This window comes from Sander vitreus, chromosome 5, assembly GCF_031162955.1.
Source record: "Sander vitreus isolate 19-12246 chromosome 5, sanVit1, whole genome shotgun sequence".
Taxonomy (NCBI): Eukaryota; Metazoa; Chordata; class Actinopteri; order Perciformes; family Percidae; genus Sander; species Sander vitreus.
Genome location: NC_135859.1, coordinates 3804813 through 3831123, shown reverse-complemented (window position 1 = coordinate 3831123; position 26311 = coordinate 3804813). Strand labels below are relative to the sequence as shown.

The following is a 26311-nucleotide window of genomic DNA, read 5'->3' as shown; positions in this document are numbered from 1 at the left end:
TTCTCTGCTTTGCCCACCCAGAGAATTTGGCCCACCCATGAGAGAGAGAGAGACATCATGGCTTTCAGACGAGCAAAGTGGCAGTTGGTCATCCTAAGGAAAGCTCATTGTGGGACTGGCTCTAGTGGCTGTAATTCTGCACCAAGGCTGAATTTCGGGAAAGAGACTTCAGATACAGTATTAGGGGACCACTAAGGTCTATATAAAAGAGACTTCAGATACAGTATTAGGGGACCACTAAGGTCTATATAAAAGAGACTTCAGATATAGTATTAGGGGACCACTAAGGTCTATATAAAAGAGACTTCAGATACAGTATTAGGGGACCACTAAGGTCTATATAAAAGCATCCAAAGAGCATCATGTCATGGGACCTTTAACAATCTAAGAATTTTGTCATTAGTAGGACATTTAAGTACAAGCCAAATTGACTTTACCCTTCCTAGACACCTTTAGTCTCACAAATCTTCCTACAATCCCCTCTCTCTCTCTCTCAGAGTCAATGTCTTGGTCAGACTTCTATTAAAATAAAATAAAAAGTCAATATAAAAACGTACATAACTATACAAATTAACAGAGCAGATTGTGTTGGCAGTTTTAAAGGAGAAAGTTAGTGTTTTAGTGAAGTCCCCCAACGTTGCTAGGGGAAGATTAAAAAGACAAAATCGTCAAAATTGATGAATCAGAGGCTGAGGTATCATGACTACTAGTCCCTAGTATGGGTATAACCACTTGATCCCACATTTCCCCATCATGCAACATGACCACATCTTTTATTAGATCCTCCCCGACTGTTAAAAGTCAATGTTTTTCGTAACACAGGCTTTCAGGTAAAATGTGAAGTCTCCAAGCGTAACCCAAGGCAGTGTTTCCTCTATGAAAATCTCTGCCACCACGGTAAGAGAAATAGGGCAGACGCACAACATGGTTTTCGCTATGTACATGTAGCAGCGGCGCACCGCCGCTCCTTCAGCTGTTTATGAAAAGTTATAAAGTCGTAATTGCACGACTCTGCAGAGCCGTCTGCTCTACTGAACTCAAGCGAACTGTCATCCGCTCTCTCTCTGCCCTTTAGGGTGAGCAACTGGAACAGTGACAGGACGTCATCACAGTCATGTCTCCCAAGTCATGGCAACCAAAAAAAACAACGGGGCGAGTACTACTTATCACTCAATCTTAGGCAAAGTGACAAACAGCGACGAAAGCCGCTACATGAAATCTGCACTCACGCGGGTCCCGTGAAATATGACAGCTACAGTTTATTGGAAAACAGCATTGTTACTTTTGGACGTTCAACACCCCCCACCCACCCCCGCTGCTGAAAACAATTCTAGAGGAAACACTGCAAAGTAACCCTAATGACATCACTGCGACATCATCGCGGTTATTTTTCGATTTTCTCAGACTTAAAGCTCCCCCCGCCACAGAAGATATTAAACAACAAGTAAACTCATCTTCATTCGTAAAAATCGGAGTGGCCCTTTAACAGATGGGAACACAACTACAGAGAGAAAAAAAACAGAAGTGAACTCAACAATGGAGAAACTTTTATATGTTACCACTAAATGAAGCAAACAGTTGCCAGTGGAAGAAATATTACAGAATCCTGCTGTAAAACCCCTTGGGCACAGACTGCGGTGTACACAGCAGCTGACTGTATTGGCAAACAACCTGAGCATCAGATGCAAGAGATCCCAACTGGCACATCTGCTGGCTGTCACACAACCAGTGATAGACGCACGTCTTTCTCTCTGAAGAAGTGGACATGGCAAGGTTACAACACACAGAAGCAGATATTGGCAGCACACACATTGTTGCCTTGTGTACGGTCCCCATCCCAACAATGTCACAAACAGAAGAACAAAACAGAGAACAATCCCCACCACTTTAGTGAACATGTGTATTTAAAAAAAAAAACAAAAAAAAAAACAACCTAGAACAGCTCTTTTGTTGGAGATTAAAAATGTATTAAAACAGAATGAGTCCATTAAAATAATAAAAATAAAACGTGTTCCATCTCTGTGGGCCATTCGGCTTCTGCCATGAAATAGCAACCAGGTGAGGGGACGGTTGGGGCCCAATATGCTGGTATCCATCGCACTGGCCTTCATAATAAAACACTTTAGCATTGCTAACTGCAGTTTGGGAATTACCAACTTACAGACTGGACTGTGTATTTGAGATGTACAGTACTGATCATGTCAAACACTTTAGGGTTAAAGATGCAGTACGTAAGACTTAACTACCTTTCTGTCATATTTGCTGAAACTGACTCTATGTTCCTGTAGAACTACATGAAGCTGGTCATTTTAAAATAATCTGGCTCCTCTGGCTCCACCTACAGCCTGTAGCACGATTTGCAAAAATCCACAGCTCCCTGTTCAGATGCACCAATCAGGGCCGGGGGGGGGGGGGGGGGTGTCTAACCTCATGTCAATCACTGCTCATGCACACGCGTTCATTCTCCCCTGTGGGGGGAGGGGCTTAGGAGACCGTTTTGGGCTTTAGCGGAAAGAGTCCTTGATCTTCCCAATCCTACCTACGGCACCTTTAACTTATAGGGCTGTTGAAATGAATCATTGCATCGATGCATCGCGATGCAGACCTGGACGATTCTGCATCGATACAGCGACAGACCATAATCAATTATCGCTTGCTGATTTTTTTGTTGTTGCCTTTTGTCTCCTGTGTTCAGACTCCGCTACATTCAGAAAGTGTCTATTTTAAGAGCAGATACATAAAAAAGGGGAGTTCATATGTATCTGACTGCTTGAATTTGTTGATGAAAACCATGTGTAGCAATATACAATGAATCGGAACTTAGCCAATCATCTTAGGGCTTTACCGCTTGATAATAGATACCACGATGTATCAATGGTTTGGCAGAGCGAGAGAGGCTATGTTTTTTTTTTTTTTTTCTTTTTTTCTTTTTTTTTTTTTTAAATGGTGAATGTCAAAAACACAGGGGAAAACACACATTAAATACACGGGGTCAGATGGTAAAGTTCAATTCAGTCTGAATAAAACAGACACAACATTGAGATATAATAGAACATCAAAATATAAAATCAATCTATGTATAAATAGAAACAATCACAACAACGAAAATTAAAAGTTAAATTTGGGGAGGGGGTTGGGGGGTGCAGCTGGGGTAACAATACAGTGAGTAACAGGGTTCAGAGCAGTACATTAAAACAAAAAAGTACAATAAAATATTAACACACATTAATAGGTATTAGGATATAGAGGATATCCTGTGTACAGGTAGAAATGAACAGCTGACCAACGTGTTGTTCAACAGTGTGGATACGTACAGTGTGCTGTAATGGAAATGTGTAACAAAAGGTAGAGTAATTCACTAACTCAACCTGAAAAACAATGGTGCTCAGAAACCTGATTCACAGACTGAATGAATACAAACACACTCTCATACCCAAATGAAATGGAATGACCCAAGGCTGTACTTTTGTGTGGTTTTCTTGGATGCGTACACACACACACACACACACACACACACACACACACACACACACACGAGTCTCCCCGAGCTCCTGGGCTGCACTGGGCCCTTGGGTTGCTGCCCTCCTCTCTGGTCTCCCTCTCAGGGCCAGCTGGTGTGGGTGCGTGGGGGGGGGGGCTCTAGGCGGCGGCCTCCTGGAGCGCCGGCAGCAGGCCCTTCTCTGTCAGGTGAGCCTTCAGCGAGTTGAAGATGTGGAGCTGCTGATCGACACGGAGGGCCAGGAGCTGCTGGATCACCTTGCTGGGGTTGGGGCCCCTGAGAGGAGGGAGAAGATCATCGTACATCATTAGAAGTCTAAAGTTCTAAAGTCAACTCAACAGAACTGACCTTTGATTAAATCCCTAAGGCTAGCTAGCTACCCTGAAATACCTGGGACCAGACCCCCAGGAAGTGCGCTGGGCTTTGAAGCCCATTTGACATAATGGCCAAACTTCTGTGTCTGTCACGTGATGTCATGGGGCCCAAAAAGACTTGTTCCCATCAACTTAAATAGCGAAAGGAGACGCCTGTAAATCAGTGGATACATTTTAGCGTCACAACCGTTGTTGTTAAGCCCGCCCACCGACTCTATACACGATGTGATTGGCCTGACCAGAGTTTGGTTTTTCCAGCTCGCAAGCCAACGGAGAGTTGGGTGGGTCTAGATTTCTAGGCTAACTGTATACTGCTAATTGACATATTCAACGTATTAACATACAGTCAGGTCCATAAATATTGGGACATCGACACAATTCTAATCTTTTTGGCTCTATACACCACCACAATGGAGTTGAAATGAAACGAACAAGATGTGCTTTAACTGCAGACTTTCAGCTTTAATTTGAGGGTATTTACATCCAAATCAGGTGAACGGTGTAGGAATTACAACAGTTTGTATATGTGCCTCCCACTTTTTAAGGGACCAAAAGTAATGGGACAGATTAACAATCATAAATCAAACTTTCACTTTTTAATACTTGGTTGCAAATCCTTTGCATTCAATTCCAGCCTGAAGTCTGGAACGCATAGACATCACCAGCCGCTGGGTTTCATCCCTGGTGATGCTCTGCCAGGCCTCTACTGCAACTGTCTTCAGTTCCTGCTTGTTCTTGGGGCATTTTCCCTTCAGTTTTGTCTTCAGCAAGTGAAATGCATGCTCAATCGGATTCAGGTCAGGTGATTGACTTGGCCATTGCATAACATTCCACTTCTTTCCCTTAAAACACTCTTTGGTTGCTTTCGCAGTATGCTTCGGGTCATTGTCCATCTGCACTGTGAAGCGCCGTCCAATGAGTTCTGAAGCATTTGGCTGAATATGAGCAGATAATATTGCCCGAAACACTTCAGAATTCATCCTGCTGCTTTTGTCAGCAGTCACATCATCAATAAATACAAGAGAACCAGTTCCATTGGCAGCCATACATGCCCACGCCATGACACTACCACCACCATACTTCACTGATGAGGTGGTATGCTTTGGATCATGAGCAGTTCCTTTCCTTCTCCATACTCTTCCTGTCCCATCACTCTGGTACAAGTTGATCTTTGTCTCATCTGTCCATAGGATGTTGTTCTAGAAATGTGAAGGCTTTTTTAGATGTTGTTTGGCAAACTCTAATCTGGCCTTCCTGTTTTTGAGGCTCACCAATGGTTTACATCTTGTAGTGAACCCTCTGTATTCACTCTGGTGAAGTCTTCTCTTGATTGTTGACTTTGACACACATACACCTACCTCCTGGAGAGTGTTCTTGATCTGGCCAACTGTTGTGAAGGGTGTTTTCTTCACCAGGGAAAGTATTCTTCGGTCATCCACCACAGTTGTTTTCCGTGGTCTTCCGGGTCTTTTGGTGTTGCTGAGCTCACCGGTGCGTTCTTTCTTTTTAAGAATGTTCCAAAACAGTTGATTTGGCCACACCTAATGTTTTTGCTATCTCTCTGATGGGTTTGTTTAGATTTTTCAGCCTAATGATGGCTTGCTTCACTGATAGTGACAGCTCTTTGGATCTCATATTGAGAGTTGACAGCAACAGATTCCAAATGTAAATAGCACACTTGAAATGAACTCTGGACCTTTTATCTGCTCCTTGTAAATGGGATAATGAGGGAATAACACACACCTGGCCATGGAACAGCTGAGCAGCCAGTTGTCCCATTACTTTTGGTCCCTTAAAAAGTGGGAGGCACATATACAAACTGTTGTAATTCCTACACCGTTCACCTGATTTGGATGTAAATACCCTCAAATTAAAGCTGAAAGTCTGCAGTTAAAGCACATCTTGTTCGTTTCATTTCAACTCCATTGTGGTGGTGTATAGAGCCAAAAGATTAGAATTGTGTCGATGTCCCAATATTTATGGACCTGACTGTATTTAAGTGTCATCATTTTATAAGGAGGCGTTTACCTGATGAAGCTAGCAATGTAGACATTCACAAATGTGGCCATGAGGTACTGGCAGTCGAATCTGTCCATGATGCCACCATGGCCCGGGATGGTGTTGGCAAAATCCTGAAAGGACAAAGGACAGTACGTGTGCTCAGACTGCTCCTCTGAACATCATCAATAATTAGAGCAAAGTTGACAGACATTCACAGTTGGTTTTATATGTAATTAAGCACAACACACAGCTTACTGAAATCTAAGACTTTCTACAGACTTGACAGACATGAGCAGTAGAGCTGGGATATATATGCTTTTGTCCCGATTCGATTCTTTCGCGATACATGGGTGCCGTTTGGACTTGTTCTGTGGTTTTCATTTGTTGCGATTCGATAGTATTGAGTATTGCGATTTTCTCTTCCTTCTTTAACAAAAAAAAGTCGAATAATACACATTCTAGAGACAATATATCATGAGACATTTCTAAAAGTGAATGGTTTTCTTAAAAAAAAAAAAGTTATAGTCAGTCTGACACTCATTTCATAAATAACATTGATTTTCTGTTTTCGGTCAGAAAACGGATATGATGTAGTCGCCGTCAGCCATACCGTATTAACAGACAATATTTAGGTGAATCATTGGTATAAAAAATTTGAATAGCTAGATTTTGCAGACATGAAAAAGAAATTAAGCCCTGTGAGCAGACTGACAGGTGTCCGTCATCCCTACCTTGATCTTGAAGGCTCTTTTGAAGCCGCTGGCAAAGAAGCCGCCGAAAGGTCCCATGATGGAGGCGAAGGAGGAGAGAGCGATGCTGTGGATCTGGAACGGATAGAGACGCACTGTGGTCTGTGGAGACCAGAAGAGAGTGTTAGAGCAAAAACAGACACCAGCAATTATCCACGATCAACCAGCGTTTAAACATGGGACTGCCTAGAAAAATGGGTTACTCCACATTTTTTACCCATCTCCCACCCCTTCCCTTCTTTCGTTGTGCATTTCTTATCTGGATTTTTGAAATGTGTTGACCATGTGAGTGAGTGAGTGAGTGAGTGAGTGTGTGTGTGTGTGTGTGAGTGTGAGTGTGTGTGTGTCTTACCCATCCAGTGACAGACTCCAGGACGCTGGGCAGCGCGTAGTCCTGGAGCTGGAAAAGCTCAGAGGGCTCACATTCCACCTGGAAACTATTGGAGTTGGTGTTGAATTCCACCGGGCACACAAAGTAGCGGCAGCCGGCCATCACATAGGAGAGCTGGGAGGAGAAGAGGCTTCAGTTACTCTGCAGTCACACCACTGGCCTGCTGACTCTTACTTCAGTCCAATGATGACAGACTAAAGAGGAAGAGAAGCTGCAACCCTGCTGCCAAAAACTAGAGTAGTTGTATTTGGCAGCGTTTAGTTTATGTTTATCATAATTCAGAGATTGTATGAATGCTTTATTAATTTGTTGCACGCCTCAATTTATTTTACCATTTCGCCATTTTATTATTTACTCTTAGTTTTAATCATTTTACCATCTTCACATTCTCTGCTCTATGTTCTTAGTTTAATGTGTGTGCTTTTATGTTTGCACCATAGAGTAGCACTTTTAATTTGGTTGTATGTACTTACAATGACAAAGTCAATGAACACATCTTAATAACTAACTAAGATTAGCTCTTAACGGTAACACAGACTTATATATCTCAGCCTGTTGCTTTTTCTTTACTCTCATTTTGATGTGTGGCCAGTGTGCATGTCTGTACCAAATGGGAAGTGACAACAAGCAAGACAAATGTATTGGCTACAGGTGTAGCTAACTTTTATATTAGAAAGTCAAGAATCAAAGCCTAATGTTTATTAAGAGTAGCTTTGAACAATCTATTTGTAAAAAGCCTAGTGTAGTAAATGTAACTTTTCAACCAAATGTGTCCGTCTCAATAAAAAGAAAATATACCTCAAACTTGTCAAGGCTATAGTGGGGATCAAAACAGACAAAATGTAGAATTCGCTATAAAAGGCATGAGCCAAAAATCCCATTTTACCATGATGCCAAACACAATGGTGGAGAACAGTCCACCGATGAATCCCTCCCATGTCTTCTTAGGTGACAGCTGCAGAGGACACAGTCAAGGTGCGGATACCAGGTTAATATATCACCATGTCGCACACAATGTGTGCATCACATAAGTCAATACCCAGAGCTCTTAAACATGGATTATGTTTGACCTGCCCTGACAGTACAACCAAAACTGGAAAGGAGAATCCTCTTCAAATATCGGGTAGTAATTTACTAGAGACTGATTAGTGAAAAACAGTGTGCACATCAGGTGCTTGCATTACAGGGTTTCTACAGGTTTCACCAAGTTAAATGTAAGACTTTTTAAGACCATTTTGAATGAAATTAAAGACCTGTATCACGACATCAAAAACAAAGTCAGATGTCAGAGTCCGGAAACACTGTCTGAAACAATTCCCCGATTTCCTCATTGGCATCATAGGACGAATGTCTAGATTGGCTGCAATATATGTTGCATGTTGATCTCATTTGTAGTTGTAATACAGTGAATTATATTTGGACTAGTGACAGAAAGAACTACAACACCACAGAATTGTAAAGCGCTGCGGGAACATTTCAATGAGCGTTAGAGGTAACGTTATATGGGCGTAGGAACATTAAGACCCGTTTAAAATTATTTAAGACCTAGAACACAATACTTCAGCAATTTTAGACTTTTTAAGACCCCGTGGAAACCCTGCATTAATGGTTTCTAAAAGCTAAGGACAACAGTGATATAAACCAACCTTGATGAGAGGGGTGCGGCCGAAGAAGAAACCAAACATGTAGGCCATGATGTCGTTACAGATCACGCAGGAAATTGGCACAATGAACCTGTTCAGACGAGAAGAGTTTACACGAGCCTCATGGACGAGACTAGGTGAAAATATGTTTTATAAAACAAGACGTGTAGGGATGGGTACCGAATTTAATACTTTTTAGGCACCGACCGAATTGCCTCTAAAGTATCGAGTATCGAAAAATGCCTCGTCATTCAATACCCAATTTCAATACCCGAGGAGGAAATCTCATCAGCGTCAGCGAGCCAATAAGCACGCAGCATGCTTCTACCAAGATCGTACAGGAACGCAGGAAAAACTCTCCGTTACGCACAGAGACGGGGCTCACGCAGTAAGATTTGAAAAATAAATAACAAGATTTGTGCAGTAATGCATTTCTTTTTGTTTTATAAAATTGGTATAGAAAAAAAAAAAATTATGGTTTAGCAACCGGTATCGAAGTCATGGTATTGGTATTGGTACCGGCATCGAATATTTGTTGAACAATACCCAGCCCTACATGTGTGGTAAGGTCATCTGAAACAGTAATTCATTTTAACTAGCTAATTCTCCTACAAACCAACATACAAAATGAAAGGATTTCAAAGTCATTTTCTCTTCTGGCATAGACACCAGGGAGAAGAAGCCATTTTACTGCTAGAATATATATTATACAGTATATGTAAAGGAAATAAAGTTGACTTACCAGATCATCCCCTCAAACAGGTTGTGAATAATAAGGTGAGACTGAGTGACCACAATCAGCAGAGTCACATGGGTCCAACCAAACTGTGGACACAATACAACATTAGCCAACAGTGTTGGGCAAGTGACATCCAAAATGTAATACATTGTTAATTACTAGTCATTTGAGAGTAATTAGTTACATTACAACATTACTGTCTCTGAATTGTGATGCTTTACACTACTTTTGCATTACTTTTGAGTTACTTTCACCAAAATAAAAGTGGAAGTATGACTTGGCAGGTAGCTTGTGCATTTCACCACAGGATCAACAAAGTCTCATCTTTATCCACTATATATATATATATATATATACACACATCATAATTTATACATATTATTTTGTATTAGTAATCTGAATCTGCAAAGTAACTAAAGCTATAAAATAAATAGTTAAGTAAATAGCACAATAGCGTATTTGACTCTGAACTGTGGTGGAGTGGAAGTAGCCTAATAAGTAGGAAAATATGAAAATACTCAATTAAAAGCACCTTACAATTGAATCGAAGTAGCCTACAAGTTATGGTTAGGGTTAGAGTTAGGGTTCATGTGTTCATGACTGTGTCAGGACAGTGTCATGTGTTCATGACACTGTCATGTCACTCTTATGTAGATACCTTCAAGTAAAGTGTTACCAAAACATGTTCAACAAAAAATAGTCTGTTTAGCAAGGTTAGAACCAGCATTTTTTTGGCCACGTCCACCATTGCACTGTTCTTCAAAAAAAGATTTGTTTTCACTGACCTGGGACCTAAAACGCAGTTGGCGTGTGGACGAAAGGCCAAAACGCATAGAAACAGCTATGTTTAAAAAAAGACCTATTTAGGTGTGGGGTAGGCTTTAGATCAGAGGTGTTAAACTCAACTCAACTCCACACTGGAAAATAAGAATCACATCAAGGGCCAGACATGTAGTTTATTGACATGCTATTATTTAATCGAAAAAGTCAAATATCTTCGACTGTCTTATTGCATGTGTCATATAGTCTTCTCACTTACAGTTTGGTCGACATAAAGTCCTAAAGAAGTCAGGAAAAAGTTCCTCAGCCATCATAGAAAAAAAGCGTCCAAAAACGTTGGATAAAAGTTACAAAATCATAAAAAAATAAAATTACAACAATGTCAGAAAAAGCGACAAAAACTAGGCGGGCCAAAATGTACGGTGAACGTAAATTGATATGCGGGCCAGATCACATGTGCTTTAGATGACTGGATGCCCGTTGACTTACCAAGCAACTATTAACTACTATACAGCACCATTGGTTTTTCTTTTCAACACAACCAACACAACACAGTTGGAATGACTGTGTGCCAGATATCCCCAGCCCACTTCTCCATATTCTGGAGGGCCCGTATTCTAGCTGGCCTCATCAATAAGCCAGTAGCCTTGAGGCTTGAGGCCGGGTGGGGGGGGGGGGTTGCAGAGTGCCACTTACCATGTAGAACTGAAGACGGTAGTGCTTCTTCACCAAACTCAGCACAAACATGCAGAAACCTGCAACAACATGACAATGTGCTGTGTGAAATACATACATACATACATACATACATACATACATACATACATACATATACATACATAATCAGGGCTGTGAAGAAGAGGGAGATTAATGAGGTCAGAATCCTGCTCATCTTTGGTCAAACTCAACTACATTTAGCTTGACCTATTTCAGACTAAGCCCAGAGTTAATGTGCAGTGAGTAGGTGAGGATGAAGGACTTTATTTTAAACATGTAAAAAAAGAATACAATAAAAGCTACGAAGGACAAAAGACAAACTAGATTAAACACAGAATATATAATAATATAATATATAATAGATCTTTTAACATGTCCGAAAAGGAATAAGAAAGAAGCAGAAGCTTATTAAATCCTACCCCTTTTCCACCACTAATAATAATAATAATAATCATGAATGGCTTCATATCTATATCTTTAACACATTCTTTACAACTCCCTACATAAGTATATTGCTATTTTTGCACTGGGTCATGCTTGGGACTAGAGCCCGACCGATACAGGATTTTTGAGGCGGATACCGATATAAATATTTGGTGATTTAAATATCCAATATTCTGATATAGGAAGGGAAGTTTGGGGTCCCCTGCTGGAGCTGAAATCCAGAAATGCGTAACAAAACATAAACAGATTTCCCTAACATTAGTTATTTGTAGTTATTTATGAGTCCTCATTAAAATAATATAACGCAGTGTAAAAATGTTTGTTTTATTGTCACAACAGAACATCAAAATATATTAAAGTTCTGATAAATAAAATGTATAAAAATACAAACTTAAGATATGAAACTTAAAGTCCTTTGAACAAAGACACAATTTCAAAAAAATATATATCAAAGAGTGTTGCCAACAGGGACGTTGTAGAGCGCCCTCTGGTGGACAAACTATACCACGCCAACACTCAGAACATGGTTGGAGGGGGTTTCGTCTGTTTTTATTTTATTTTTTAAATATTCATTTATCAGAATCATTTATTTGTCATTATAAATTATTGTGATGAATGAATATTTAAAAAAAATAAATAAATAAATAAATTATCGGCCATTATAAATGCAGATACCGACAGTTCGTAAAAAAAAGCCCAATATCGGCTCGCCGATATATTGCACTTCAGGGTATGATAATATATCTTCAAAGGCTTTCCGCTTGAAGACAAGAGAAGACGTGAGAAAGCCCAGCCATTCAGTTTCACCTTGAATCTAGTAGGCATGAGGCAGAAAGAGTCAGGGTGCTTCCTTCCCTGCCCCTCCCCCCCCCCACATCCTGTTTAGCATCAGCCAGCAGCTACATTAGAACTGAATTACTAACCGACAAGCTGCAGCACAGGAAGTGGGACTTCTCAAGTCAGCATGGCACCTGAAATAACCATCTTTGGAAGTATCTAACCTAATAATATCAACAGTCTTTGCCCAGCATCACTTACTGCACCTTTAAGTTTAATGCTTTCATTTGACAAAATGTAAATTAGTGTAGCACGATATTGACAAAATGTGATATTGCGATATCGATTTAGTATACTGCGATATCAATATTAATTTCAATATTTTTAAACATATGTAAAATTACAAAAGTTATGGGAAAACGCATCAAAATAGATTCACAACAGGCTTCCAGTCTTAAATTACAAATAAGCACTTTATTTCAATGGCTACTTTTCAGGTTTATTGTTTTCTTAAATTATTTAAATGTGTTGACAAAGGACATTTTGTGATGACCTGATTATATCATAATGTCTTCTAATATGTCAGCAAGCAATGCATCATCAAGGCTGTGTTGTAGAGGTTGATGAAAGCCTTTCACCCTTGCACAGTTAACCATATGCAGGGCACCCATCCATATGATGCACATTGCTCACATCATTTGGGTGATATGAATGTGAGATGATTGCAGAAGTGACACTGATCTGTGTTTTTGTTGTTTGTTTAGGCTGATGAAATAAAAACCGGTATCGGCACTAAAAAAAAATCCCCATCGGTCGATCCCTACTAATAATATTAGTGTCGCCTAATCTTTACTGTGCAAAAACGCTGGGTTTAAACAGAATGAATAGACCATAGATATAAATACGTAGATGCCGCCTTCAGTTTGTGGGATGCGTCGGTGTCACCGCCATTTTGGAGACAGACATCTGACACGCTTGGGCACAATGACTCGTAGAAAGAGACCGACTTTTGCGCCGCTTTTGAATGTTCATGAAAGAAATCCCAAGCTAAGTAACATATTGGACATTTAATATCATGAAAAGGTAATGCTGATCCTTCTTTTGTTTTTGTAAAAGAAGGAAAAGAAGACCACAATACAAAAATCTAATCGTCACCCATATATCGCGAAAGAATCAAATCGGGACTGAATCATATTGTCCCAGCGCTACTTTATTCCCAGTTGGGGTCACAGAGCCAGATGTACTAACGCTTTTGCATATTTGTTTCGCAACGTGCGCGTAAAAGCATGGCGAGGTGTGTACAAACAGGCCGCGCTGAGGTAAAAGCACAGACTGTCTGTCGCGGGAACTGAAAATGGCAAATTGTGCTTTTCCGTGTCATGCATATGCATTCACGGGGGGGGTGTCAAGGGGAAAGCGGGAGTTTCCCATAAAGAGATGGGAGGGGAAGCGTAAAGGGCGCCTAATTATGTATTCCGCGGTATGTACAAACACCGACCGTGAAAGCGAGCCTCTTTTTTGCGGTGAAAATTCTCCGCCTCTTAAAAGCAGGTGGAAACCTGGAGGCGGGTTCCCTCGCATACGCCTCCTGGTGAAATGGCAGCAGTAATCCGAGCAAGACGAAGACATAGGCCAAGGAGACGAGCTGAAAGGATTTTTGCCACAAGGATCACACTTTTTCAGTTGAGTGCACACCAAATCATTAAGCGTTACAGTCATTACAGTTACTGGAAGAAATCAATGACACTGAATCTCCGACTCAGCGTTCACATTCCATTCCAGCAGCTGTTAAACTCCTCGCTACATTACAAATATTGGCATCAGGATCATTTCAAACCCATTACCCGATGAAATGCAGGTTTGGTAAATACAACGTAAGCTGAAGTATCACAGCGTGCGCTTTCTGCGGGTTGGCCATGGCGCTGCTAAGGCTACGTTTGCAAATGTATGTACATGAGGGCCTCAGTGTTTGTACCTGTGAGATAGAGGGCGAAGGAGATAATTCGGTGGTATTTGCTGAGGATGCGGAGCGGCTCCTCCCTTTGCACCAGTGCGAAGAAGGAATCTGTCACAGTCTCACCATAGAAGAAGTAGTTCACACACAGCAGGAAGTACCTGTGGGGTGGAGCAAATGTACAAGTCTCACATCTTTAGAACAGCAGCTCATCAGACTCTGCATTCAGTATGCCTGCAAAAAAAAAAAAAAAAAACAGTGAGGCCATGTGAAGAAACTTCACTGACTCACTTCCCTGCATGGCAAACGTTAGAAGGCCAAATGTTTTCAGTCCAAATTGCTAACTGTACATGGAATACAGTTTAAAGTTTAGATTTTTCAGGCTTATGGCATAGTGAATGTCAGGACTCTATCTGCTATCTATCACACTAAAACTGTACACCACTATCGCTAAAATCAAAACAGCACCGATGATTCACAATATTTTTGCCATTTTTGCTGATTGGCTTAATAATCTACAACCTACTCAAAATGTAATCATGTAAGAAAACAAACCTCAGGAAGTCTGCAACAAAATAAAACATGAGACAAAACAATAAGAAAAGAGCATGCGAGGATATTTGCACAACACCTAAATTATTGTAATTATTATAAAATGTGTGATATTGTGTGTGTGTGTGTGTGTGTCCTCACCAGCTCAACGTCCTGAACCAGGGCAGGTGGTAGGAGTGGTACACACTGTAGCCAATGGTGATGATTTCCTGGAAGCACTTGATCTGAACACAGAGGACCTGCACAGAGAAATATTGTACAGCTTCAATGTGTGTGTGTGTGTGTGTGTGTGTGTGTGTGTGTGTGTGTGTGTGTGTGTGTGTGTGTGTGTGTGTGTGTGTGTGTGTGTGTGTGTGTAAATATGTCCTGAGTCCTGGTGTCCTAGTGACACAAAATGGCTGACAGGCCTATTTCCAGGGAACTCCCAGATGACAGGAGCCTAGATCCCATTAACCCGTATGAGATTACATTTTCAACTGAATGTGCTGCACAGAGAAATGACTGTACGAACCCTATTACACTGTATAACTATGTAAACATATGAGAGACCACGGCTTATTATATCCATTACGTTTTAAACTAGGAATGTTAATGGTTACACTGAGTTCCACTCCGTTGAAGCAGCACAGTGTCCCGAGCTTTTGCACAGCGCCATCAGAGTGGTTAGTACTCACGATCATCATAAGCACCATGGGGCCCAGGTAGATGATGAGGAAGAAGAAGGAGATCATGGCTAGTGTGAGGATGCCTCGGACCCACCAGTTCTTCCATCTGAAGGACAAGCGTGCGCACACACACACACACACACACACACACACACACACACAAAGTTAACAGATTCATTAAAAAAGTAGGAAGCAGAGGGTCAACCTCAGTGTTTGACAAATATGAACTGCCAAGGTTGTGAAAGTAACAGGGCTATGTCATATGAGAAATCACACTGTCATTTTATAGTTTGAAATGTCATGGAATGCTACGGCTGGGCGATATGGAGATAATATCATATCACGATATTTTTGACCAAATACTTTGATATCGATATTGTAGGGTTGACAATTGCTGCTTTCCCAAAATATTTACACAATGAGATTTGTGATAAATAATCAAAAGTAATGGAACAGCTGGAACAGTCTGGTAGGTTCAGAAAATGACATCACTTTACTGAAATGCAGCCTTTCAAACCAGGAAAAGACAACACATGTCATATTATGATATTACAATATCCAAAATCTGGGACGATATCTAGTCACATCACGATATCGATAGAATATCGATATAATTTGTTTTGCCATTGACCAATTATGCAAACTAATGTCCTACATTATTCATTAACAGCACACCTGTCACTCTGGTTCATGTGGGTCAGGTTGCGAGTAACGTTAAGCTATTTTCTTGGGTTGTCTCTTTAGCGAAATGCTCGCAATTAAATACATTTAATTTGCTTTTTATTGTGGAAAGTAAAGGCTGGCAGTCTGAACAAGGCCTAAAGGCCCCGACACACCAACCCGATAATCGGCCGCCGGACAGTCTGCCGAGGTCAGTGACTCGAGTCTGTTCGGTGTGTTCCGTGCCGTCGTCCGTTTGGACCAACTCAGGGAGGCAGTCAGTCCGACTGCCTTTTCTGCCGAAGGTCGGCCGTCAGGTTTGTGTGTCAGAGCCTTAATACTCATGTCCCCGGACCCCCGTAGCTGGCTACTTCTTCCCTCTGGCTGGCTAGTCCATATCCTTGTTGAAAGCCCCGTGCCACTGTGTCTCATACAGGGACATCCAGAGTTTGAAATTATTAACTTTCTGCCAGGAATACAGGTTCAAGAGTTCAGTGATTTACATCTGCTGTTTAAAGGAAACTATGTGTGAGGAGGGATTTCTGTGTGAGGAGGGATTCCTGTGTATGATTCATGCCACCTCCACATGTGTAGCAGTGCTGTAAAGTCCAGGAAAAACAGGGGCCTGTAGCTCTATACAGAACAATGACTCACAGAACAACTCAGAATACAGAGTGGGTCCTTAGATTAAAAAAAAAAGGGTAGCAAACTTCCATAACTATTTTCATATTTTACACTGGCCATCATCTATTCAGGGAAAGCTTACTGAGCATGCTCGACACCCTGCTTTACAGTCATATTTATATATCAAATACTGTAAAGTGGGGGTCTTCAACGTTTTTTAAGTCAAGGACCCCTTAACGGAAAAAGAGACGGAGCAGAAAAGAACCCCAACGAAAAGAAAAATGACCAAAAAGAGACACAACACGACTAAAAAGAGACACAGAAACCCACAAAGAGAAAAAAATGTAAGGGGAAATAGCATTTTTTAAATTGAAAAACATCACATTTTCTTAAGGAAGGACACCTAAACCCCGCCCCATTCAAATTGCACACCTGCATATATTATATAAAATGAAGTTGCATATTAAACTGGGCCAACAATACCATGTAGGGTGGCCTAAAGCCTTTATGCATACCTTTTTAGTGCATAGAATTCAAAGCTATTAAAATAATAATTGTTGGCATGTTTTTATAAATCATGTTTTAATGTTAAACTGTGTCTGCAGATGGCTATCTTAGTGACTACCTAACCATCAATGTGTGGGTTTTTTTTTTGCACAAAAAGGCGGATTTATATTTGCTAATAATATGTTGGACTCAAGGGGGTCTCAGAGATCTTCAGCAGGGGGTCTCTCAGAGTAAAGATCTCTGCTGTAAAGACCTTTTATTGCTACAGACAAAAATCAGCAATGTGGTTTTGCTCTTCAATGGTGATGGTACCTTGAAGAGAGTCCAGACAGGGCCTTGTTTAGAACCTCGGGGGTGTCATCAGCAGGGGCCGGCACCTCTGCGACGCCTGAGTCCACCTTGGACTCGCCGTCTGACGCCCCATCTTTTTCCACCTTCAGCTCACTGTCTGAACCCTGACAAACAGAAAAAACACAGAGGAGAAATAAGACACTGGCATTTAGCAAAGATATGGTATTGTAGCGATAAAAAATAAAAATAAAAACAGGTGCAACCACAAAATCAAAAGAAACATAAGTGGCTCTTCAATCTTACAAATACAATACTGTTATTAATATATTACCATTGCAATGAACTGCCTTGCACTATATTTATATTTAAATCTCAGACCATACTCATATTGCACTAGTCGTTCCCTCTCTTCAATCAGGGTTCGTACACCTTTTCCCAGGTCAAATTCAAGCACTTTCAAGGTCCATTTTAAAGCTTTTCCCAGCACCTTACACCACCGTAAATGACATACCAATACATAGTCAAAATTATTATTTAGTGTTTTTAATCACATTAAAAGTAGGGTTGGGTGTGGCCGGGTTAGCTCAGTTGGTAGCGCAGGTGCACATATATAGAGGTTTACTTTCCTCGATGCAGCGGCCGCGGGTTCGACTCCGACCCGCGGCCCTTTGCTGCACGTCATTCCCCCTCTCTCACCGACTGACATATTTTCCCTCCGTCGCTCCGAAACAGATGTAAAAAATATCACACTTTCTCTGTAGTCTACCGTTAGCTAGCTACCGTAAATGTAGGCTACTTTTAAAATTCCATATTTTCCCTCTGGGCTCACCAAAACGGACGTAAAAGCATATTAACCATTCACTGCACGTGATCGCTAGTAATATATTACGCTTTAAAAGTACCGGTTTGGCATCGGAATCGTAAAAATCCAAACGGTACCCAACCCTAATTAAAAGAGAGATAATGCTATCAACAGCCAAAATTGGGTTTCGTAATAGCAGAAGGATCAGATATCTTCACGGTTCATAACATAACATACAGTAAGACAGTTATGGAGAGTAGCACTGAGTGGGAGGATCTGAGCCAAATGACATGCAGCTGGGGCATTCTGTGTCAAATGAGTCTGTCGTCATTTTTTGTAACTAAATTTAATCGAAATTAACGCGTTAAAAAAAAATAACGCAGATTAATCCATTCCATATTGACGTTTGACCCGGAGCCGTTCTAGCCACCATTGGACTGTAAAATGAAAGAGGGAGACGAGAATGTGCTGCCTGAATTATTAATTGGAACATTTACTTGTAAAAATCTTCTTCCTGCCAACCCTGGCTACCGAAATCTGGTGCCACCGATATGTCTGCGCTTCTCTCTGATGCTCTGAAACACAAACCCCGCTGCACGTGACGCTAGTTAACACTATACTCGACAGCAGCTAACGTTAGCCTACCGCTAGCTAGTAGCTGGGTTAAACACGGTTAAAATGCTGACAGCTAACGCTAAACGGTGTAAAGTTTGACTGAGTATTCAACACCGGGATGTAACAATCTGCAACTGCCGTCGGAGAAACAACACAGACGGTGCGTTCAATGAAACTGGTAAACTACAGCCTCGTGGTGCATTTGAAGTTATTGTAAATGTCCTTTTCCCATCTGGTGGTTGTTTTTGTCGTTCAACAGCAATTTACTAGTGAAATAAGTTATTGTTATTGTTATACATTATTATTAAATCATTTAATTTTGACCATATGGCCTTAGCAATAAACAAGCCGTTCTTTAATGTCACCGACTGTTTAGTACCCTTGTTTTTTCTTTTCTTTTTTTACTTTCTTAAAACGTATCGGTTCAGGCACCGTTAATTATGTATGCGATGTATGTAAATTCGATTAATTAATCACAGAGTATGTAATTAATTAGATTACATTTTTTAATCGATTGACAGCCCTAATATTTATATGTTAAGTGAGTGTTGTACTTTGAGAGCAAAGATTAACCGGAGTCAAATTCCTTGTTTGTTTAGGCAAACCTGGCCAATTAAGGTTTATCTGTGTTTTTTGCCCCCAACACTAAGAATAGGCAATAGTTATGGTTAAGGTTAGGGTTAGGGTTAGGTGCCTTGGAGGCAGCGGTCGCAGCGCTGCCTGGAAGGAACCATTGGGGGCAAAAAACACCATTGAGCCCAATAAAGCTGATTCTGATCCTGATTCAGTCTTTGCATTTAAAAATATTTATATTTTGGTTTGTTCCTTCTAAAAAATCCGGTAGAATGTAGCGGTTTAATAATAGCTCTTGTTTAGATAGTCATGTGATAAATGTATACTATCAGGGTTTCCCTCCCAGTGTATTGCAAGCCTGGTAGACTATACATCCACGACGTTCCACTTCCGGGATTGCTCCAGTGCCGCAGGAAATTCCGCCGGATGCATGTCTTTTCGCCAATATCTGTTACCTTCCGCTTTCTTTGCATGGAATTTTAAACTCCGGTGGATTTGTGAGGACTGTGGTTAACTGCTCCTCAGATCTCTGCAGGGTAAATCCAGACAGCTAGCTAGACTATCTGCGTTTTCTGTGACTAACCCCAGCCGGGCTCTCATCGAAAAAAAAGACACTTGCCACCGGGCTAAACAACTTTTCTGGGGGAAACCCTGATTGTGCCCCAAATGGGGGTTTTTTTCTGTTAGAAACTATCCAAGAATATGACACATGACTGTATTTTACATATCTCCAGCAACACAGGGCCAGTGCACATAAAGGAATGTAAGTGAAGCTCTTTATTTATGTCAGAGTGTAAATACTCATTACATGGCGACTGCCATGGGGATGGCCTCAAACTAAATCACATATGGTACCTAGGTTAGATGACACACACAACATTTCCCCCATCACTTAAAAAAACAGCTCCCCACAGAAATAAAATGTCAGCCGCCGTAGCTGAGAAATTTCCTCAAATTACATTACATTCCTTTAATTTTTAAATAAACTGTCATCCGACTTTCTGAGCTGGATACAGTTAATTTATCAGTTTATCATTATGATAATATGTGCCTTGAAGGCGCTGCTGGTGTACCACTTCATTCACAATATTCTGTGTCCTGTGAATTTATATGTGACTGAACAAACAGCAGCAGGCTCCATCATATCAAGGTGGACATGCAGTGTTAAGAAACCAGCAGCAGGACCGCCAGTGCCGAAGTATGTGTGGGCGGCTAAACACTGCACCAAATCATCTCCATCCATATTGTTGATTTCCCAGAACCATGTGTTCACTGACAGAGCCATGTTTAAAACACACCGATCTCCATGGTAACAACAACCAAAGGATGGATGTCATCAGATGGTGGCAGTTACAGCTCGTCTGATGAAAACAAGAGGTTTCTTCAGGTCAGTATGTCCTTTCACGTTTTAAACCCCCAACAGACCTCTCTGCTGCTGACCAAATTAGGCTCAGAGTTCTCCCCTCACATTCACACTGCAGACGGTCGGCTTGCTGCTCTGTGACGGCACACTTAAAAGGCGCGCGAAGCGACATCGCTCGTTTTTTAGGCTTCAACTGTTTTTGTCACATACAGCAAACATCTCCTCACTATCCGCGAGCTGCCTGTCCCCTGAACAAACTGTAAAAAACGCGGCCTCTGTAGACAGCCCAGGCTCCACAAACGGCAACAAAAACAATCTGCGCCAACCTGCACCACCAAACATAACAAACAGTGTTCCAGCGTTCCAGTTAATAACCAACAAGAAGAATATGGGGGTGGGGGTTGGGGGGTTAGTGCGCAGAAGCACCGAAGGGAGGGGGAGGGGACGGGATGAGGAGGAGGGAGGGGCGAGCTAGCCTCGTTTTGTTTGAAAATACTTTGAACGTCAACAAGAAGTGTCTTCACCCAACATCGCTTAGAGCACCTTTAACTGTGGATTTCCACTGGATGCGGAACTCTTCCAAAATGCACTGTCAATTAGGGCTGGGCTAATATGGACAAAATCAAATATCACGATATTTTTGACCAAATACCTCGATATCGATACCGCAACGATATTGTAGTGTTGACTAATGGCGCTTTAACAAAATATTTATACAATGAGATTTCTGATAAATAATCATCAGTAATGTGGATATAATGACTAAGTGGGTAAAGACAAATAATACAACAGTTACAACTAGGCCTGTCACGATAACACATTTTGCTGGACGATAAATTGTCCCAGAAATTATTGCAATAAACGATAATATTGACGTTCTGAGAGCATTTTCATCTAATATAATGATAATGGCATAATAATGCAGGTGCACCTTTTCAAAGCTCAATAAACTTTTATTTCTAAAAGAATATTTAACACTGGAACTGGAAGACATTTTAAATATCCACAATATGTCTTTGATCTCCTTTAGTATGTCGTCTTTCACGCTGTTGTGGAATTGCCGTTTGTGACACGTATATGTTCTCCCAGGCAAATGGTACTGGCTGTCAAATGTTTGCAGTATTCCTCGAGTGTTTGTGCGATAGACTACAGACTCTGTACTACATTTAACAATTATTTATTAAACACTAAATGTTAAATTTAAATAATAATATTTCTATGTGGCTATCTGCCACATGGCGAGTAAATGTTTGTAATAAAACAGTTCTGTTTTCCCAGTCTTTCTTTTGCTCCTCTGCTGTCTGCAGGTTGGAGCTTCGCGGGGGCAGGCCCCCTACTGTCAATAGTTTAAGTGAATGCAGAAGCAGGCACAAGAAGACACGCACCTACAGACCCATTCTCCGCCTGCTGGTTTCTATGGAGACAATTTCCATCACTCAGGATGCTCGAGTTAAAAATAGGCGCTCATTTCACAAAAAGACTCCTCCCCTTTACCAGGCTTTCTGGTAGTCAGCGTCAACACGGAGTGTCTCCAATAGAAAAAGGTTTTCAGCCATCTAAAGCCAGAGGAGTGGGGGTCCTTCAGAAATAAAGCAAAAAGGAAAAGAGGAAGTTGGAGATTGAGGTTTTCCAGATGTGCTGTGCGGTTAGTTTATTAGGCTCAAATATTTAAGAGCAAACTTCTTGAAAATGTTTGAAATAGCTATAGACCACACGTGTGTTCAGATGGTCATTCAGAACTTTCTGACGGCGCCTGAAAGAACACCCAAGGTCTATAATTAGAAACACACACCACCAGATAATGCACCACGCACATATCCAGAAATGGTGCTGCAGCTGGATTTTGGGGCATCTTATGTGTTTACATAGTTTGATCGCAGTGTGACTCATTCGTAAATATGTAAACTGAATTTCACTTTACTCCTATTAGTGCAAAGCACCATAAAAGTACCTTACCTAAACTCATGTCCTACTCATTTCATAAACAATGTCATTTTCTCTCTAGAGTTGTTCTTCTTAAGCTTATTCAGATAAAAAGGTCATAACAGGGCCAGAGTAGATTGAACTTTTTTTTTTTTATCCCCACTTCCCCGCCCCACCTTTTACTTGATCAGGTTGTTGCTGGAGAGGGGATCCACCACAATCAGCTGCATGTCCTGCAGTAATACACTTTGTCTTGTGATATTGCTTGCGGTCATCTTAAAACGCATGACAATTTACTATTTGCCGGAATTTCAACATCGGACACTTGTGGCACACAAGATCTATGGTTTCCACATCTGCACATTTGCATTTCGCCCAGTTTAACCCACACTAAATGAATCCTAGGGCTGGGTACCGATATAGGTATACTAGGTGTACTTTATAGGCACCGACCGAATTTGCCGAGAGTATCGCGTATCGAAAAATGCCTCGTCATTCAATACCATAAATGGGTGGGAATCTCTTGGCACCTCACGATTCGATTCCGATTCAGAGGCCAACGATTCGATTCTAAACCGATTATCAATGCAACTATTTTTTTTATGTACATTTCCATGCGTGATTTTTAAAAATGATGTATAAATCTGAGTTTGCTAATCACTTCCTAGACAAAGCAGCTAGACAAAGCTTAGATTTTGACATATAGGCCTACAGTATTTGTCACACACAAGTTTTAATGACATATTTTGTCTACTGAGGTTTTTATTTTGTAGTCATTGCATGTTTAAGCCTTAAACGTGCTTGTGAAAGTCACCTTCTCTCAGTAATCTTCCACGTTAGAGGCTCAGTCATGTTTAAAGGTGGAGAATTGGCTTCTTAGAACACGAAACATGAGGTGGTCAGACGTAATGTGATAAAGTAGATGAACAGCCTATATGTGTTTTGCCTAATTATTTTATGTATGATCTTATCTTATTAGATTGTGTGTGTGTGTGTGTGTGTGTATATATGTATATATCTATGTATATATATAAAAAACATTTTTTCTGCGCTCTTGCCTAAACTCTAAGTTGTTGTCCATTATCCCATCCTCTTTCAGTCACTCGGTTTTCTGATTTGTACTTGTCTGGAGACAGTAACTTTTAAATAAAAATACACATTAAAAATAATGTAATGTAACAAAAATAATAATTAAATAAGAATTGATTATTTTTCCCACCCCTACAATTTCAATACCTAAGGAGTAAATCTCATCAGCATCAGTGAGCCAATAAGCATGCAGCATGCTTCCTACCAAGACCTAAAAATGCTGCTGATTGGCTGTCTAAGTTTACACGTCATAGAGGCAGGCAGGAAAAACTACGTTAAGCACAGAGAGACGGGGCTCACGTGGTAGGAGCTGAAAAATAAATAAAAAGAGTTGTGCGATAATGTTGCAAGTTATTTTTGTTTTATACGATTGGTATCGAAAAAAGTGTTGTTTAGGAACCAGTCGAAGTTATGGTATTGGTATCAGTACCGAAAAACATTTAACGATACCCTAGCCCTAATTAATCCTAGTTCTGTTCTAACCTTTATACTAGGTGGAGGGGTTGGTCAGTATCAGCCAGGATGTTGTCTTCACGCAGGATTTAGCTGGCCAGATTTTTGCTACTACTACTGACAAAAAAATTACTGGATGGATTTTTTTCTATATTGGTAGATAGATAGCCTACTACAAATTGAATGAACCAGATCACATTGAGAATATAAATGATGTTATCAGTGGCTGTGCCTTTTGTTTAAATGATAACAGAGAGATAGATAAAAAAAAAATAAAAAAAAATAAGTTTGATAGTCAACACCTCTTTACAATTAGGAATAAATAACCTGACAACACTTCACATTAGTACCACAAAGTCAGTTAGTAAGTACTGCTCACAGCCAAAAGACACACAAGAATAAATAACAGAAATAAAAAAGTTAATGCCTCGGCTACTCCCCCCCCCCCCCAATCTGCTTTTAGCGGGTCTTCAATTATCTATAATGATGTCCTCTTGTCCTTGATAGATCCCCAAATCCATCACACCACGCCCCTTTGTTGGCTCCGATTATTCACTGGGAACTTCGATACACCGCTAAAGCGTTTATTTTCCCTTTCAGTGTGAACAACACACGAGTAATAATAATACATTGCTAGACAGAAGAATGCCTGAAGCAGTTGTTATTATCGTTGTAGCAGTCAGGCCAGCTAAGCTATATTATTATACTGGCAGGGATGATGTCTGCGAGCCCTGGCCGTTTAGCAGTCAGCAGTAAGCGAGCTAACGTTAACATTACAGTAAACAGCTAGTTACTTTAGCTAACGTTGTTAGAAAAACATTAGCTAGTTTAGCTAGAACAACTGGACAGTGTTCACCACTTTTCGCTTGAGGCTTTTTTTAAGGCTTCTGTACATCTCAGACCATGTATGTGGCTAGCGGCAAAACGTCTCCCCACGCATCAGTCAAATTGTTTACATAAAATAAAAACAGCGGTTCAAATATAACGAGTTTTTTTTTCTTCTATACAATGAGAGTCAGTCTATACGTCGGCATATAGCTACATGATAAAGAAAGCAGAGTTTATTTCGTTAACATTTTAACTTTTTTAGCATACACAGGAAGACCGTGGGTAACGTTAGCATCAACCAATCAAATCTACATTTTGAGTAGTTTGGCGGATGACTTGTATAACGTTACCCGCTATAGCGCATTTCAGTGGCTTTTAATAGCTTTTAAGTAACAATTGTAATGTTGCTACGTAAGCAACGGGGCACAGAGGAAAACCAACCTCAAAATGCCGGACTTTAATCGATTTTGACATTACTCTTCCTCTAGCTACACGAGCCATAGGATATCACATTAGGACTATCAACTAGCTAGCTAGCCTGGCTAACGTTACCTTGTCCTCTGACGGCTGCTGCTGTAACGTTGAGTCGGTGTCTTTGGCTCCACGGTGCCTTAGCTCTGTCATCTTAGCAGATCGTAGCCTAACGACTACGGCGAAGGTCCTGTGTCTCCGAGACACTAATTAATTATTTGACAGATCTAGCGTGTAGCTATATTTTGCACAGCAACACTTTCACTCGATAAACCCAATCGGTGTCAAGTCCGCAGGAATAAAACATAAAAAACACTTCCGGTTTTCAAAATAAAGTACACATTGATGGCATTTAAGCGTAACAATCATGGATGTATATCTCTTACATACTCTTATCTTTTTGCTTGTATTACACAACCAGTACATAAAAAGTTTTTTTTTTAAACTGTACCCTAACTGTACAGACTTTTCTCCAAAAGCAGCAGATGGCACTAATATGTGTGCCAGTATCTAATCGTTATTAAAATCAAATTTGAACGAGAAAAAAAAAAAAACACTTTAAAGCCTCGAACACAATTATTCACCTAATCTCTATTTTATTAAGAGAAAGAGCATGTAATCTGCCGAGGAAAACCAGGGATGTGAACAGAAAAAGAAAGAAGCTTTATTACTTATAACTAATTATACACTGTTTATTGTTCGTTTGTTTTTCTGTAGGGTTTTCTTGTTTTAAATGTTTGTCGGTGTGATGTTATTTGTAATACATTGAAACATAAATAGCATTTATCATATAGCTATGCAAGTTCGCCAAGTGGTAAATGTGTGCT

General features: G+C 40.6%; 1 protein-coding gene across 1 annotated transcript; it reads right to left on the bottom strand.

Annotated features, from left to right (window-relative positions):
- Positions 1–1525: 1525 nt before the first annotated feature.
- cds2 (CDP-diacylglycerol synthase (phosphatidate cytidylyltransferase) 2) lies at positions 1526–25790 on the bottom strand. The gene is made up of 13 exons (XM_078250090.1): positions 25566–25790; positions 17389–17531; positions 15295–15391; positions 14762–14859; positions 14090–14229; positions 10873–10931; positions 9400–9482; positions 8661–8748; positions 7901–7969; positions 6976–7128; positions 6606–6725; positions 5902–6005; positions 1526–3775 (listed from the first exon to the last, which is right to left on the bottom strand). Exons 1-13 carry the CDS (start codon positions 25635–25637, stop codon positions 3640–3642), a joined length of 1362 nt encoding a protein of 453 aa, XP_078106216.1. The 5' UTR covers positions 25638–25790; the 3' UTR covers positions 1526–3639.
- Between the last annotated feature and the right edge of the window lie 521 nt (positions 25791–26311).

Bases quoted from the DNA above. Each gene is read 5' to 3' on its own strand.
- cds2 (XM_078250090.1), bottom strand. From the start codon at position 25,637: ATGACAGAGCTAAGGCACCGTGGAGCCAAAGACACCGACTCAACGTTA. The intron at 15,392-17,388 runs GTACCATCACCA...CTTGTCCTTCAG, and splicing joins CTGTCTGGACTCTCTTCAAG to ATGGAAGAACTGGTGGGTCC. The intron at 6,726-6,975 runs GTAAGACACACA...TGGTCTCCACAG, and splicing joins TGGAGTCTGTCACTGGATGG to ACCACAGTGCGTCTCTATCC.